Source organism: Delphinapterus leucas, chromosome 14, assembly GCF_059928025.1.
Source record: "Delphinapterus leucas isolate spDelLeu-1000000601 "Yukka" chromosome 14, BTC_Dleu_Yukka2, whole genome shotgun sequence".
NCBI classification, from domain to species: domain Eukaryota; kingdom Metazoa; phylum Chordata; class Mammalia; order Artiodactyla; family Monodontidae; genus Delphinapterus; species Delphinapterus leucas.
In genome coordinates, this window is record NC_143142.1 from 72,920,866 (window position 1) to 72,935,835 (window position 14,970).

The 14,970-nt window shown below is 39.6% G+C and overlaps 1 protein-coding gene and 1 long non-coding RNA gene across 7 annotated transcripts in view; one reads left to right on the forward strand and one right to left on the reverse strand.

Moving 5' to 3' along the window:
* LOC111180231 (uncharacterized) overlaps positions 1–14,324 on the forward strand; it is a 54,165-nt gene extending 39,841 nt beyond the window's left edge. For all 3 annotated transcript variants that reach the window (XR_002646158.3, XR_016387643.1, XR_002646157.3), the window contains 2 exons: positions 8,772–9,037; positions 11,938–14,324. This is a non-coding gene — a long non-coding RNA (uncharacterized LOC111180231). The remainder of the gene's footprint in view (positions 1–8,771; positions 9,038–11,937) is intronic.
* The window catches only part of ATP8B1 (ATPase phospholipid transporting 8B1), a 112,828-nt gene continuing 104,895 nt past the window's right edge, over positions 7,038–14,970 (reverse strand). For all 4 annotated transcript variants that reach the window (XM_089895236.1, XM_089895237.1, XM_030762026.2 and 1 more), the window contains 6 exons: positions 14,684–14,907; positions 13,409–13,492; positions 12,412–12,657; positions 11,949–12,087; positions 10,115–10,245; positions 7,038–9,015 (listed from right to left, as the gene is read on the reverse strand). In XM_089895236.1, the coding sequence (XP_089751362.1) occupies positions 8,791–9,015; positions 10,115–10,245; positions 11,949–12,087; positions 12,412–12,657; positions 13,409–13,492; positions 14,684–14,907 (1,049 nt within the window). In that variant the 3' untranslated portion in view covers positions 7,038–8,790. The remainder of the gene's footprint in view (positions 9,016–10,114; positions 10,246–11,948; positions 12,088–12,411; positions 12,658–13,408; positions 13,493–14,683; positions 14,908–14,970) is intronic.

Sequence of the window (14,970 nt, forward strand, 5' to 3'; positions counted from 1 at the left end):
CCCAGTAGGTTTTTATATATAATTGACCCTTGAACATCATGGGGTTTGGGGCACTGACTCCCCCGCCCCCCCCACACACAGTCAAAAATCTGCATATAACTTTATAGCTGGCACTCTGCATCCACAGATTCAACCACCAAGATTGTGTGGTACTGTAGTGTGTATTTATTGAGAAAAAGTAATGTGTAAGTGGATCCATGCAGTTCAAACCTCTGTTGTTCAAGTGTCAACTGTATTGATATTGTATGCTGCAACTGTACTGTTTTATTAGTTTTAAGTTTTTTGGTGGAGTCTAGAGTTTTCTATAATATCATGTCATTGGCAGATATTGAGTTTGACTTCTTTCTTTCTGATTTGGATGCCTTTTCTTTTTCTTACCTGATTACTCTGGATAGGATTTCTAAATCCATGTTTAATAAAAGTGGTAAGAGTAGCATCCTTAGCTTGTTCCTGATATTAGAAGAAAAAAGCTTTCAGCTTTTCACCATTGAGTATGTTAGCTGTGGGCTTATCATATATGGCCCTTATTATGTTGCGGTATGTATACCTCAACGTAATACCTCTATACCCACTATACCCAGTTTTTATCATAAATGGATGTTGAATTTTGTCAGGTGCTTTTTCTGCATCTATTGAGATGATCATGTGATTTTCATCCTTCATTTTGTTACTGTACTGTATCACAGTGATTGATTTGTGGATGTTGAACCATCCTTGCATCCCTAGAATAAATCCCACTTGATCATGGTGCATGATCCTTTTAATGTATTGTTGAATTCTGTTTGCCTATATTTTATTGAGGTTTTTTTCATATATGTTCATCAGGGATATTGGCCTGTAATTTCCTTTTCTTGTGGCATCCTTTTCTGGTTTGGTATCAGGGTAATACAGGCCTCATAAAATGAGTTTGGAAGTGTTCCTTCCTCTTCTGGTTTTTGGAAGAGTTTGAGAAGGATTGGTATTAATTCTTTTAATGTTTTGTAGAATTCACCCATGAAGCCATCTGGCCCTAGACTTTTTTTCTTGGGAGGTTTTTAATTACTAATTCAATCTCCTTACTAGTATTTGGTCTGTTCAGATTTTCTGTTTCTTCATGATTCATCCTGTTAGGTTATATGTTTCTTGGACACTTTCCATTTCTTCTGGGTTGTCCAATTTGTTGATATATAATTGTTCATAGTAATCTCTTAGGATCCTTTGTATTTCTATGGTATCAGTTGTAATTTCTCCTCTTTCATTTCAGATTTTATTTGAGTGCTCTCTCTCTCTCTCTCTCTCTCTCGTGAGTTTCACTAACAGTTTGTCAATTTTGTTATCTTTTTTGAAAAACCAGTTCTTAGTTTCATTGATCTTTTCTAAAATCTTTTTTTTTTTTGGTCTTTAGAGCAGTTATTTCCATTCTGCTCATTGTTATTTTCTTCCTTCTACTAACTTTGGGCTTTATTCTTCTTTTTCTAGTTCCTTGAGGTGGTGTAAAATCCTTGGGATTTTTCTTGTTTCTTGAAGTAGGCATTTATTGCTATGAACTTCCTCTTCAAACTGCTTTTGGCACATCTTATGGGTTTTGGTGTGTTGTATTCCATTTTCGTTTGTTTCAAGGTATTTTAAAATTTCTCTTGATTACTTCTTTGATTCATTGGTTGTTCGGTACTATGTTATTTAATATTCATATATTTGTGATTTTTCCAGTTTTATTCTTCTGATTGATTTCTAGTTTTATACCATTGTGGTCAGAAAAGATGCTTGGTATGACTTCAGTCTTAAATTTATTAAGACTTGTTTTGTGGCCTAACAAATGATCAACCCTGGAGAATGTTTCATGTGCACTTGAGAAGAATGTGTATTCTGTTACTTTTGGATGGAATGTTCTGTATATATCTGTTATGTTCATTTGCTTTAACATGTTTAAAACCAGTGTTTCCTTATTGATTTCCTGTCTGGATGATCTGTCCATTCATGAAACTGTGGTATTAAAGTCACCTAATGTTATTGTATTGCTTTTTATTTCTCTCATCAGGTCTGTTGATATTTGCTGTATACACTTAGGTGCTCTTATGTTGTGTTCATAAATATTTACAAATGTTATATCCTCTTGTTAGATTGACCCCATTGTACCTATGTAATGATCTTCTTTACCTCTTACTACAGACTGTTTTAAACTCTATATTATCTGATATAAGTATAGCCACCCCAGCTTGTTTTGGTTTTCATTTGCATGGAATATATTTTTCCTATCCTTTCACTTTCAGTCTGTGTGCCTTTACATCTGAAGTGAGTCTCTTGTAGGCAGCATAGATGGACCTTTTTTTTTTTTAATCCATTCAGCCACTCTGTCTTTTGATTGGAGAATTTAGTTCTTTTTCATTTAAAGTAATTATTGATAGGTATGTACTTATTGCCATCTTGTTACTTGTTTCCTGGCTGTTTTATTGTTCTTCTGTTCCTTTCTTCTCTTGCTTCCTTTCTGATTTGATGCTTTCCTGTAGTGGTATGCTTAGATTCCTTTATCTCTGTCTTTTGTGTATCTACTATGGGTTTTTTTCTGTGACTTACATATAACAACTTATAGCAGTTTATTTTAAGGTGCTAACAACTTAAAAGTTTGAATGCATCCTACAGCTCTATATTTTTATTTTCTGCTTCCTCTTGTTTTATGTTTTTGATGTCACAATTTACATCTTTTTATTTTGTGTATGCCTTAGCAAATTATTATAGTTACATTTTTTACTACTTTTGTCCTTTAACTTGTAAGGAACAGTACCAAGAAACGGAGGAGAGCTTAAACAAGCTTTATTTGGGAACGCTCCTGGGCGAGGTTCACTGGTCCGAGAGAAAGGGGCCAGAGAAGTCACACCCGGGTGAGGGTTTGGGCAGAATTTATAGGGGAAGAAGGGAAAGGGGTGTGGTGAATCCGGGAGGGTGCAGGTTATTCCTTATTTGGTGGTCTCGTCGGGTATCGTGGCAGTATCCGGTGCTGGCTGCATCAGTCTTGGGACCGTTAGTCCCGCCCCTCAAAAGGCGGGAAGGCTGGGCCGGGTGGAAACTCCCCAGGTCAGTTCCTGGAACTGGGTGGTCCGGAAAGTCTCCAGGTCAGTTTCTGGAACTGGGTGGTCCGGAAAGTTTCGGTCTGATGCAACCTGTGAGTCTGATTGCGTTCCCCTGCCTCGGGCTAGTTGGCCTTTACATAACTTTCATACTAGCTTTATAAGTGATTAATGTACCACCTTTATAACATTAGATTATTCTGAATTTTACTATATATTTACCTTTACCAGCGAGACGTCCATGTTTTCCTGTTACTGATTAGCAGTTTCCTTTCAGCTTACAGAAGTCCTTTTAACATTTCTTGTAAGGCTGGTCTAGTGTTGATGAACTCCTTTAGTTTTAGCTTGTCTGGAAAACTTTATCTCTTCAGTTCTGAATGACAGCTTTGCCAGATACAGTATTCTTTGTTCGAAGTTTTTTTTCTTTAATCACTTTGAACATATCATGCCACTCCCTATATTGCCTGCAGAACTTCTGCTCAAAAATCTGATGGTAGTCTTAGGGGGGATTCTTTGTACACAAAAAGTTGTTTTCCTCTTCATGCTTTTGAGATTCTCTCTTTGTCTTTAACTTTTGACATTTTAATTATAATATGTCTTGGTGTGGGTCTCTGAGTTCTTATTTGAAACTATCTGTTCCTCTTGCACCTAGCTGTCTGTTTCCTTCCCCAGGTTAGGGAAGTTTTCAGCTGTTGTTTCTTCAAATGAGTCTTCTCTCTCCTATTTCTGTGACCCCTTTAATGCAAATGTTGGTCCATTTGATGTTGTCCCGTAAGTCCTTTAAGCTATCTTCACTTTTTTTCATTTTTCTTTTTGTTTCTCTGATTAGGTGAAGTCCACTGCCCACTTGTCCTTTCTTCTGCTTCGTCTAGTTTACTGTTGAACCCCAGTAGTGTACTTTTCAGTTTGATCATTGTTTCTTCAGCTCTGTGACTTTTTTTTTAATTGGAGTATAGTTGATTTACTATGTTGTGTTAGTTCCTTCTGTACAGCAAAGTGAATCAGTTATACACATACACATATCCACTCTTTTTTAGATTTCCTTCCCATTTAGGTCACCACAGAGCATTGAGTAAAGTTCTCTGTGCTATACAGTAGGTTCTCATTAGTTATCTGTTTTCTATATAGTAGCGTCTGTATGTCAATCCCAGTCTCCCAGTTCATCCCACCCCCCCAACCACCAGCTCTGTGACTTCTATTTGATACTTTCTTATACCTTCTATCTCTGTCAAAGATTTCACTGTGTTCATCCATTCCCTTCCTGAGCTTGGTAAGCATCTTTATGATCTTTGTTTTGAGCCCTTTATGAGGTAAATTACTTATCTGCATTACATTAATTCTTTTTCCGAGATTTTATCTTATTTCATTTGGAACATATTCCTCTATTTCTTCATTTTCCTTGACTCTCTGTGTTGGTGTCTATGTGGAGGTGAAACAGCCACCTCTTAATCTTGAGGGGGTGGCCTCATGTAGGAGAACCTTGTCATCCAGCCCTACCCTAGCTCTTGCTTGTCTCTCATACCTTTGTGATTGTCCAGGCTGCCCATTTTAATTTTAGAGGCTCTCAGTTGTTGAGCGTGTGCAAGACCTGTCAGTATCCCATAGAGGAGGGTCTCAGTTAGCAGGCTTATTGGAAGCTAGACTCTCAGGTATCAGCATATACAAATATATACAGTACTGAAGGACTGCAAGCATAAGCCCTGCTGGCTGCAAAAGCTGGATACCCTAAACGTGTCCCCGTGGGTATCAGTCACAAAAATTGGGGCTCCAGACAACTGTACAAACTCCTTTCTGAGAGATACTGGTGGGCAGATGGAGAGCACAAAAATGGTGTTCTCTGGCTTTTGTCCAAGGAGAGCATCTCAGTAGGTCCCTACATCCAACCAGAAGCCTGCCCCTCAGGCCAAAGCTCCAGGACAAGCAAATATTCCTTTATCACAGAAAGACTGGGGTTTGTTTCAGTCTGCTGTCTCACTGTGCCCTGGGGGTGGTAGCAGGCCAAGAACTGTCTCCCCATTTATAACAACGCCATGGGATCCAGGAACACAAGCCCTGCTGGCTCCCAGAGGCAGGTGATTAAGGGGCATCCCCTAGGTGGCAGCCACAAAAACTGAGGCACCAGATGTAAAACCTGGGACCAGACACATGTATGAGCTCCTCCCTGGGAGACAGTAGTGCTCTGATGGCTGTAGGGTGAAAGCGCAAAGAGAGTGCTCATGCTCTGAGGCTGCTGGAGAGCATTACAGTAGACACTTAGATGTGTGCTTCCTTGGAAATCTTAGGCCACAGTTATGAAGGTAAGTTAGTGGGCCTCTCATAGTAAGACTCCTCTGACTGTTGCCTCTTGCTGTTCCCTGGAGATGGTAGCCGGTTAAGAACTCTTTTGCTGTTGGTTACAGTCCTGCTGGACCCATGAGCATAAGCCCCACTGGCCGCCAGAGCCAGGCAATCAGGGGTGTCCCCTGAGTTGTAGTCATAAAAACCAGGGTACCAGACATAAAAAGATACCGGATGCATGTAAAAGCCTCCCCTCTGGAGATACTGGTGCTCTACATTGCAGCACAGGGAGGGCATAAAGATGGTGCTGACTGGGGGGAAAAAAAGAATGTAGATTAAAATACTAAAAAGATGGTGCCCTGCCGGCAGGAGTGAGACAAAGATGGCATCCACCAGCCTTTGTCCTTGGAGGGTACCCCAGCAGGCATGCGTGTTAAATCTGACCCCTGCCCCTCGGACCAACACTCTAAGGTAAGCAATAAAGCCTTTACATAAAGTCTGGGTGCATTTCAGTTGGCTCCTTCTGTGCTGGGCCCTGGTGCAGGTGGGTCTGAGAGTATGAGCCTTTTTTTTTTTTTTTAATATTTATTTATTTATTTTTTGGCTGAGTTGGGTCATTGTTGCCATGTGCGGGCTCTGTCTAGTTGTGGCGAGCGGAGGCTACTCTTTGTTGCGGTGTGCGGGCTTCTCATTGCGGTGCCTTCTCTTTGTTGTGGAGCACAGGCTCTAGGCGCGAGGGCTGCAGTAGTTGTGGCTCGCAGGCTCAGTAGTTGTGGCACATGGGCTTAGTTGCTCTGCGGCATGTGGGATCTTCCCGGACCAGGGCTTGAACCCGTGTCCCCTGCATTGGCAGGCAGATTCTTAGCCACTGTGCCACCAGGGAAGTCCCATGCACCAGAAGTTTTATTACAGCTATAACTTAGAAGCAGATTCTGACAAGACTTTTAGAAGCTGTCTTAAAATTTTCCTAAGCTTCATTCACATCACATGAAGGCAGCAACTGTTAAAACATATTTAGATTCCATTAGGGTACATTTTGCTGTCACATTGGAGTCTCTTAAGAACCATTTTATCCCCATCAGATGCCTTTACTGAAGTTTCTGGTACTGAACATCAGTAAGAACCTTTAGGTGGTGCTCTTTGGTTAAAAACATTTATTCCTCAACCAATTTAAATACAGTAGTATATCCTAAGGAAAAAATGGACCTTAATTTTTTTTAAGGGACCATCTCCCAGCTCTGCTCAGGTTTTCTGATACCATTTCTATTGCAGAGGCTAATAATCTGTCCTGTCTCCTCCCACCCGTTTCTAACGGGTTGCCCTGATGTAGATATGAAATTCCGCTCTGGAAGCAGGCTGTCCGTTTTAAAATAGCAAAGAGCGGGGTCTTGATTTCCTACCTTACAGAACACGCCTAGACTGATACTCTCTCATCACCTGCTACTAATTATGCCTCCCAGAAAAGTCCCCCATCTCTGTCCTCCTGCAAAGAACCTCCTCGTCTGTCACATTTCCCTAATGGGGTCACAGCTTTCCTTACTGTCCAGGAACTGACTACCTGTCCTGCAGCTAGCTCATCAGACTCGGCCCTCCTCCAGCCTCAGGCATCCCTCCTTGTCCTTACCTGCTCTCCTGCCCTTCAATATCCTAATTCCCCTTTGCTCATTTTTCTGCTCACTTCCCAGCCCCTACTTTTGGTCAGGGCTTACCTTTGCTTTTAATCTGGCTCCAAAGAGTTGAGGTCACTTGGAAAAACTGTTCCCTGATATCCTAAGATGCACCCTCCCGGGATACAGTTGGTCTTGCCAACTACAAATCCATACCCTCTACCTCTGTAGTCTGATCCTTTTCTCAGCCACTTTGACCCTAACACTTAGTACCCTGCCAGTAACTTACTTCTTACCACCTGTGTTCCTTTAAAAACCAGGCAGGCCTAGATTCTTCCATCATCTGCCCCAGTCTAAGATAAAACACCCAACTTAAAAGTATTTTAGAAGATTGTACTTCCAAAGATTTTACTAAAGCATTTATTTTTTAAACAAAAATATACATTAATCTCAGATTTACAGAATATAGAAATAATTTATCCAAAGCAATTTGCATTTTAAAATTGTTAATATTGCACCCAACCATGTAAGTCTTTGACACATTTGCATTGTCGACCTTTCCCACAATTTGCAAAACGGGAGAGAAATCTGAAACTGACAGAATTACACAAAAAAACTTACAATTTTTAAATTTACAAGATAAAGAAAAGTTGTAAACTTCCGGAAATTTACTTCCGTAGACTAAAGAGCTATATTCTTTTCATATCTAGACAATGAATATATACATGCTGTGATTTCCTCATAAGGAATTCAAAGGAACAGATATTGTGAACATTCACAACCTAATGGTAAAGAACAGAATTATTGAAGACACTTTTCTGTCTTCACTGGAAACTAGTGTGTGAAACACAGAGTGAGAAAAGCCCCTGGATAAATAACTTTTACCTCTTTGAGGATAGTTTCCATAATTGCCTAAAGTTATGTTCAGTTTAAAAATGATACACTGTTAGTCTTAGAAATATGGCTACCAACAGCCTTTTCTCTCAAGACATAAAGAGTGAGGTCTCTGTTCAAGTCCCTTATAAAATACTTTACATATAGGCAGGCACAAAAGTTTGCTTTTCAAAAGAAAGCTTTGCAAAATATTCTGCAATTTATCACTGATACCCTCAGTTTTTAAAAGCTTTTTTTTAAAAAGCCCATAAATATTTATCTGTTTTTAATGACAGTAGAAAATAAATGCACTTGGTACTACAGGAAGTGTCTTACTATTATATATTCTTTCAGAGTAAACGTATGTAATGTGCTCTTTTAACCTGGTAGTAAACCGAAACAGATCAAAACCTTGTACTTATGAAATGTGAAGTAATTTTTGTTGATTGAGCTGAATTAGTAAACCAATATGAGACCATGAAACCAAGCAGCCCCATTATCAACTCTGAAAAAGTCATCAGACAGTCATCAGACCACTTAGCTTCTAGGGAATGAACATTCGTGAATCTTTCGTCACTACCATTGTAAATAAAAGATCTTTGTTAGTAAGGTGGACTCCAGGAAAAAAGGAGCGTCTGAGAAATTTGTGCTGAAGATCCCAGACAGGAAAATCTAATTGTAATTTTACAGTACAATACCATTTGAACTGAAATAAGACGTTTTCTAATTCTCTTGTCCTAGATTGAGATGGGGTTAAAAACGTTCACTTTGAATCAAAACAAAACATCAACACGACTTTTCAAAAGGTCTCCTTGGCTTTGCTATTGCAGTAGTCCAACCCAAGTATTGTAGCTTGTTAAAAAGGTTATTGCCTTCAACATCCTTGTGACAAATTTTTTTTTTTTTTCAAAAAGTCGAGTCTCTCATAAAAAAAGAAGACATTTTACTTTGTGTGATTGTTTTGCTACAGGTCACCTGAAGCAAATGCCTCAGCTCTCCACGGTTCGCCTGTATTCTGCCGTCCCATCGGCGATGACTGCATCCAGGGGATAGCGCTTCTTGCGGATGCTGCGCCCGGAAGAGATGAGGTCGGCATAGCCACGCTGGTGGGAGAAAGCGTAGGCCGAGCGCCGTGCAGACACGCCCCGGCGGAACACATTCTGCCGCCGCTTCCACTGCTCTTCGGCTTTTAACCGCTTTCGGTGCTTCTGAATCTACGAAGGCAGGAGAGATGGGGTAAGGTTAAAAAGAACTGGCTGCACGCAACCTGCCTCATTTGGGGGCGGGCATAACCATACTCGCTTTAAAGTGGAGGAAATGGAGGGAGGCAGGTTACATGACGTTTCCAAGCTCTCAGAGCTAGAAAATGGAGTGCCAGGATTCCCACTCCTAAACTAGTGCGCTCTTTCCATTTCATAGAGGTACAGGTTTAGAAAAGACTGTTGGCCTCCTTCTGGGTTGCTACTGCACACCCTTGTCAGTGGAGGAGGGAAAGCTGGAGGATAGTGAAGGCTACCTACCTAGCAGCTGTTCTCTCCTCCTCCTCCTTTCTGATGGAAATGAGTTTACTCAGGTACCATCCTCCTGCTTACAGCCACATTCCTCCATGTGGACGCCACCCCCAGGGGTAGGACTGATCGACTTGACTTGCCCTCTACTAGTCCAGGAATGGGCATGCGATCTAATTCCGGCTAATGAGGCCTGAGAAAAGTGTGCTGGGCCCTTCCATAAAAAGTTCCCAGGCAAAACAAAAAAAGGTTGCCAGCCTCCTAAGGGAAAGCAACAGCATAATCAATCTTTAATCTTCCCCTGGATATTGACATGTCAGGACGCAGTGCCGGGAACTCCTGTAGCCATCTTTCAGCAGAGGGGGGAGATGGAAAAAACCCCAGTTCTTTTTTGATAACATTAAGTTGCCCATCAGCTGAGCCTGAAACCTAATTATGATGTGAGTGGAGGTGATACATCATCATTGAACCATTTTGAGCCATATCTCCCTGTTACTTGTAGCTCAAAGGATCCTGCTACAAGATTTTTCATTTTCCCTTAAATGAAGAAAAACCCCAACCTGTATGCAGGGCAAAATATTAATAGTATAATTGCTAAATTGAGAGGATAGATATATGGGGGTTCATTATACTATTTTCCTTTTGATATTTCCTAATTTTTGTAATAAAAAAAAGAGTAGTCCTAAAAAATTTTCAGACCAAACTTCCCAAGAGCTTAGAATTTTGCAGGAAAGCTGCTTTGGAGAAATGCTTTGATTTCTGTGAGAGGCACTCAGAGTTAGGAGAAGACTTTTTTTTTCTATACCTTATCACTTTCTGATGGCCAGATGGTCATTGACAAGAATCGTGTGGCAACAACAGGCAGCAAGCACACAGCAACAGTCAAGATGATGGTCAACCAAATATATGGCTGTCTCAGAGCATTTGAAGCTGTGCCTGGAAAAAGCACAGAGAATGAATCACAATGGTTTTCATCCCAAGGGGGGCATAGCTAATATTCCACAGTCCACAAGTGGATTCTCTGTGGTGAGCTTTTACAACCAGATTGCCCTCCCAAAAACATCCCACCACTGCTCAAGGAATGAACATTTTAAAACCAGACTAAGCAAAGCAGAATTAGGCACGTAAATTCTTTGGAACAAGGCAAGTGTATATAAGTGAACATATAAATAGCGAAAAAAGAAAGTACATTTGTTGACATTGCATTAATTAAAAATGGAAAAGTAGGCAGTTTATACTTGTGGATTTTTTCAGGAACTTAAAAAAGCACTTCCAATTTATAGTTTTGGTTTGAAACGCCATGTATTAACAATGGGCACTGCCATTTGTGGGATAAGCCTTATGCTGGGTGTTTTAGGTCATGCCACTTAATCATTTCTGAGAGCGGAGTATTGCCCTCTATCACATGAAGAAACTGAGTTTGTGGAGAGTAAAAAAATTTGCCCAAGGTAACAACTAGCTATGGCAACTCCTGAATTAAAACCCATGTCCATCTGACTAGAGCTAGGCTTTTACCACTGAATTAGGCTACTAGTTTTTATGTCAGAGGAAGTAACAATTCAATTCTGTAATACAACCAGGTGACCATATACTACTCAATTTTAAAACTAGAACCAAGTTTCTCACAATATTTTCTGTACTTACACTGTGAGTTTATAAAAATAATAGCATAAATGTGTATGGGTTTAAAACACATTCCCTATGAGAATATTCTAAGTAAGTGGGTACTAAAATTTTAAAACACAGAGTCAGTAAGCAAGAACACAGTCATAAAATAAATGAGCTCAATCCCAATAAGAAAAGGGTTACCATAGCAATTGTCTTTTATAACCCAACAACTGATCATTCAAACAAACAAACAAAGAAAAACCTAATCTTTTACAGGGAAATGAGTTTATGGGGAATTTTTTTCCACTGTGAATCCAAACTACTCTATCCATAATAAGATGTTCATAAATTCTAATTCACGCTATTTATAATATTTTTGATATTTATTTCATTCTAGCATTTGTCAATTTGTCATATTTTATATAGCTGTAAACTGTTTTGTTTTCCATAAGTTTACTTATTGCTCTGTATGTGTATTTCCGATGATGCAGTCCACTTTTAAGTTCTAGAATTCCATCATCTGGGATTCATAGTTTGTTTAGCTAATTTGATATTCTTAGGGAGGGTTATTTCCAATTTTTAAAAGACAATTAGAAATGTTGTAGTGATACAGTCTTTGTACAGATTATCTTTCCAAAATTTGGTGTGTTTCATGTTAGGGTATTTTCCCCATGTGGAAATACTGGATCAAAATGTACACAAAAATTCATTACATATTTCTAGGTAGTGCTTTAGAAAGATTAAACTATAGTGCTACCAGCAATACATGTCTTCCCAGTTTCTCAATAACCTACTAATATTAGGTTTTATGGAAGAAAAAAAAGCACAATTATAGCTTAGTTATTTTAATTTGCTTTCCTCCCATCACGTTACCACCCTTCCAACCCACCACCCCCAATTCTAGTCAGGACGTTAATTTTCACTAGCAGTAATTTACACTTTATGTTTTTACTTACCCTGAAGTTATGTCAGAATCTAAATTAATGACATTTTTCTATTTTATTTATTTTTGGAATTTAGAAAATACCAACCTGTAAATTGAAATGCAGATGGAAAGAGAACATGTATTCCGGCACTATGAAGGTCAAACATGATGCCAAAATAAATTGCAATGCTTCCAAAAATTGAAAAAGCATTCACAAAAGTCCAATAAGAAGTATCCAAGCCAATCTGTTGGGGAAACCAGAGAAAAACAGAGCACTCATTTGGGGAGTTAGCAAGAAATCAAGGATCTAAGGATTCTGAAAATAGAATTCAGCAATTTGAGCATGGTATGGCTTGAATACTGAACAATCAGAAGCTATCTTTGGCTCAGGCAAGAAATAGGAAATATGTTTGGTATAAGGGATGAAAATAGCATCCATTCATATTTGCAAAGCAGCAGAGCCTCAGTTGGAGGAAGAATGGGAGCCAGGCGGATGTGCACGCTGGTCTACATACAGAAATGCATACAGTACCAACAGGTACTGAAAACAGTTGACTAAAGCCACATACCTGGAAATTGACTGTTATTACAAGAGCAGAGGCAATTGTGACAGCAAAAGATTGGTAGTCTGAGGGCGCCTCTCCATCCTGTCCCACAGTTTGCAGATAAGCTCCAAGAGGTATGAAGAAGAGGACCAAAGATGTTAAAACCCCGTGCAACAAGCTTACGAAGAATCTCCTGTAGTTGAATAGTAAGTCTCTTTGTCCCACCATGTATAACCCAGGGAAGCGGAGGCTCAGTTTGTCGCTCACATCCTTAAGGGGAAAACACAATTACAGTTGAGTGCTGTCCATCGGGATCAAAGAACTCGAGATACGTCACAACCTCTATCTTGAAAGGAGTTGCAACTTGTTAAGTTCTAGGAAGGCAAAAACTAAACAAGATGATAAATCCTGAATAATTTCTTTGTGCAGAGAGCAACCTCGTTACTGTAGTCCACCATCATTCGATATTTAATTCTGAGACTGGGTAAAGTATTACTATTTTGCTACTTAAGAAAGCAGATAATGTTTAAAGAAGTGCAGGAAGCCTATTTTTACTTTCTGAGAATACATTTTTTCTAATACTTTGGGAAAGCATTTTACATACACATCAATGAGTTAATTCCAAATTATTCTTGAAAGCAGTTTCTGTAAAAATTGCTACTAGATAGAATGCGGACTAATTTGGAAATTAAACCTGTAAGTTTGGGGAGGTATTAAAGTAATTTACTTTAAAGATGTGTAAGTTGTTATTGTAGAGACATACTGTTAGGTATCTAACAAGAAAATCTTAGTGTCCGAAATGAGGGTAATAAACTCTTTTGTCAATGAATTCAACCCAGGCACAGAAATCCTCTCTTCTTACTATAAAACAAGCATAGCAGTTACTCTTGTTGCCTGACAGCAGAAATATAATAGGGTTTACTCAGAAAGAAGTGAAAACCAAAAGAATGCATTGAAATATTTGCTTTGAAACAGTCACTCAGTCTGTCCAGAAGCGACCCTGTCAGCGCCAGGCTCCTACCTGGTCGAGCAGCCCCATGAGGAGGACGGGCAGGCTGGAGTAGATCACATTGTAGAGGGTGATGAACCAGTCTTCATACGCGGTCTGTGAGGAGATGACAGAGTCTGTGTGTCACCGACGAAGAAACGTTGCCCACCTAGTTAATACGTGCGCATCTGCCCTCAAAGCAGGGGTGTCCCCAGGGAAAGTAAACACCCCTCCCCCCGCCAGCTATGCCAGTAGCAGGCAGGAGTTTGTTTTGATCGAATGGACAGAATCAAAGGGCTTTCCACAGGCAATAATCTTCCCCGTAAAATAAGTGGGGAAATAGACTCTGAAAAGTTTTTGGAAAAGGAGTCTGGTCTATTTGAAGAATGCTGGAGAACAAATCAGTGTTCATCGTCTTTTATATCCCTTTTATTAATGAATTAGATTACATACAACTGGTTCAAAAGCACGTAAGTTCCGTTCAAATATACTCTTCTCTTGCCAGTCCAGCATTTCCATTTAAACATTTTATAAACCAGAATTTGGATATAAGAAAGATGCTTTTGAAAAGGATAAGCAAGGCTGTGCACACCCCAGTCCTCAGTGGGGGATAGAGGAAATGGGCTTACTCAGCACCAACAGTGATACACCATCCTGCACAGAAACAGGAAGAAGGCCCCAAACTTGCTCAAAACCCCAAGACATCCTGGCCTCCAGTTTCTACAGCTGGCCTCCTCTCATGCCAGTTGTCTGTAGCGTAGCATCAAAGAAGTTTGGACAACCACAGGCACTGACTTAGGTTTTTTGCTAATGGTGTGTTTCTGCCATATCAACAATTTAACATTGTAGATATGCCCCCACTCCCATTTCAGCAAAATGTTAAAATTTAAAAACCAACAGTGGAGACATGATGTTAGATCTATGATCATCCCCAATTTATATAATCCCTTCAGCCCCGATGTAATTTTATACTTAAATTTGAACAATTTTTTCAAAGTTGAACAATTTGTTATCACTATTCTTAACGGCAAGGTGACTTGGGAAAAAAAAAAAATCTATGGTGAAGGCAAAGACACACAAACAAAAGTCAACAGACCAGGAACAAATCCTACCTTTTTAAAGGCAAAATAAAATAGGTTTAAAGCACCAGAAACATTTTAGAAGATTCATAAACTTAATCTGTACCTCAACTGTTAAGAGAGAGCACCAAAACTGCAAATATGGAGGGGGAAGAAAATTTCAGACATAGTTTTATTCATGTAAGAGAAGAGCTCTACTCATTTAATAATAATGATGATGGTATATTACCTGTGCAGAGTACCCGTTGAAGAAGGAGTACCAGAAATGAACCAAAGTAAATGAAAAGTTTTTATAAAAGAAGTATCGTAGGAACTTGCACATCCGTATGTAAGACCACCTGCCGTGCACCAACAGCAGTCTCTGCAAGTATCTGAACTGTGCAAAGGAATAGTCACTTGACATGACAGCTTGCATGCCTTCTTGTCCACTTATTCCAACACCAATGTGGGCAGCTGTGGGGGTGGGGAGAAGATAACTGAATCATAAGCTTATTTTAAGGCAAAACATTGAGATGA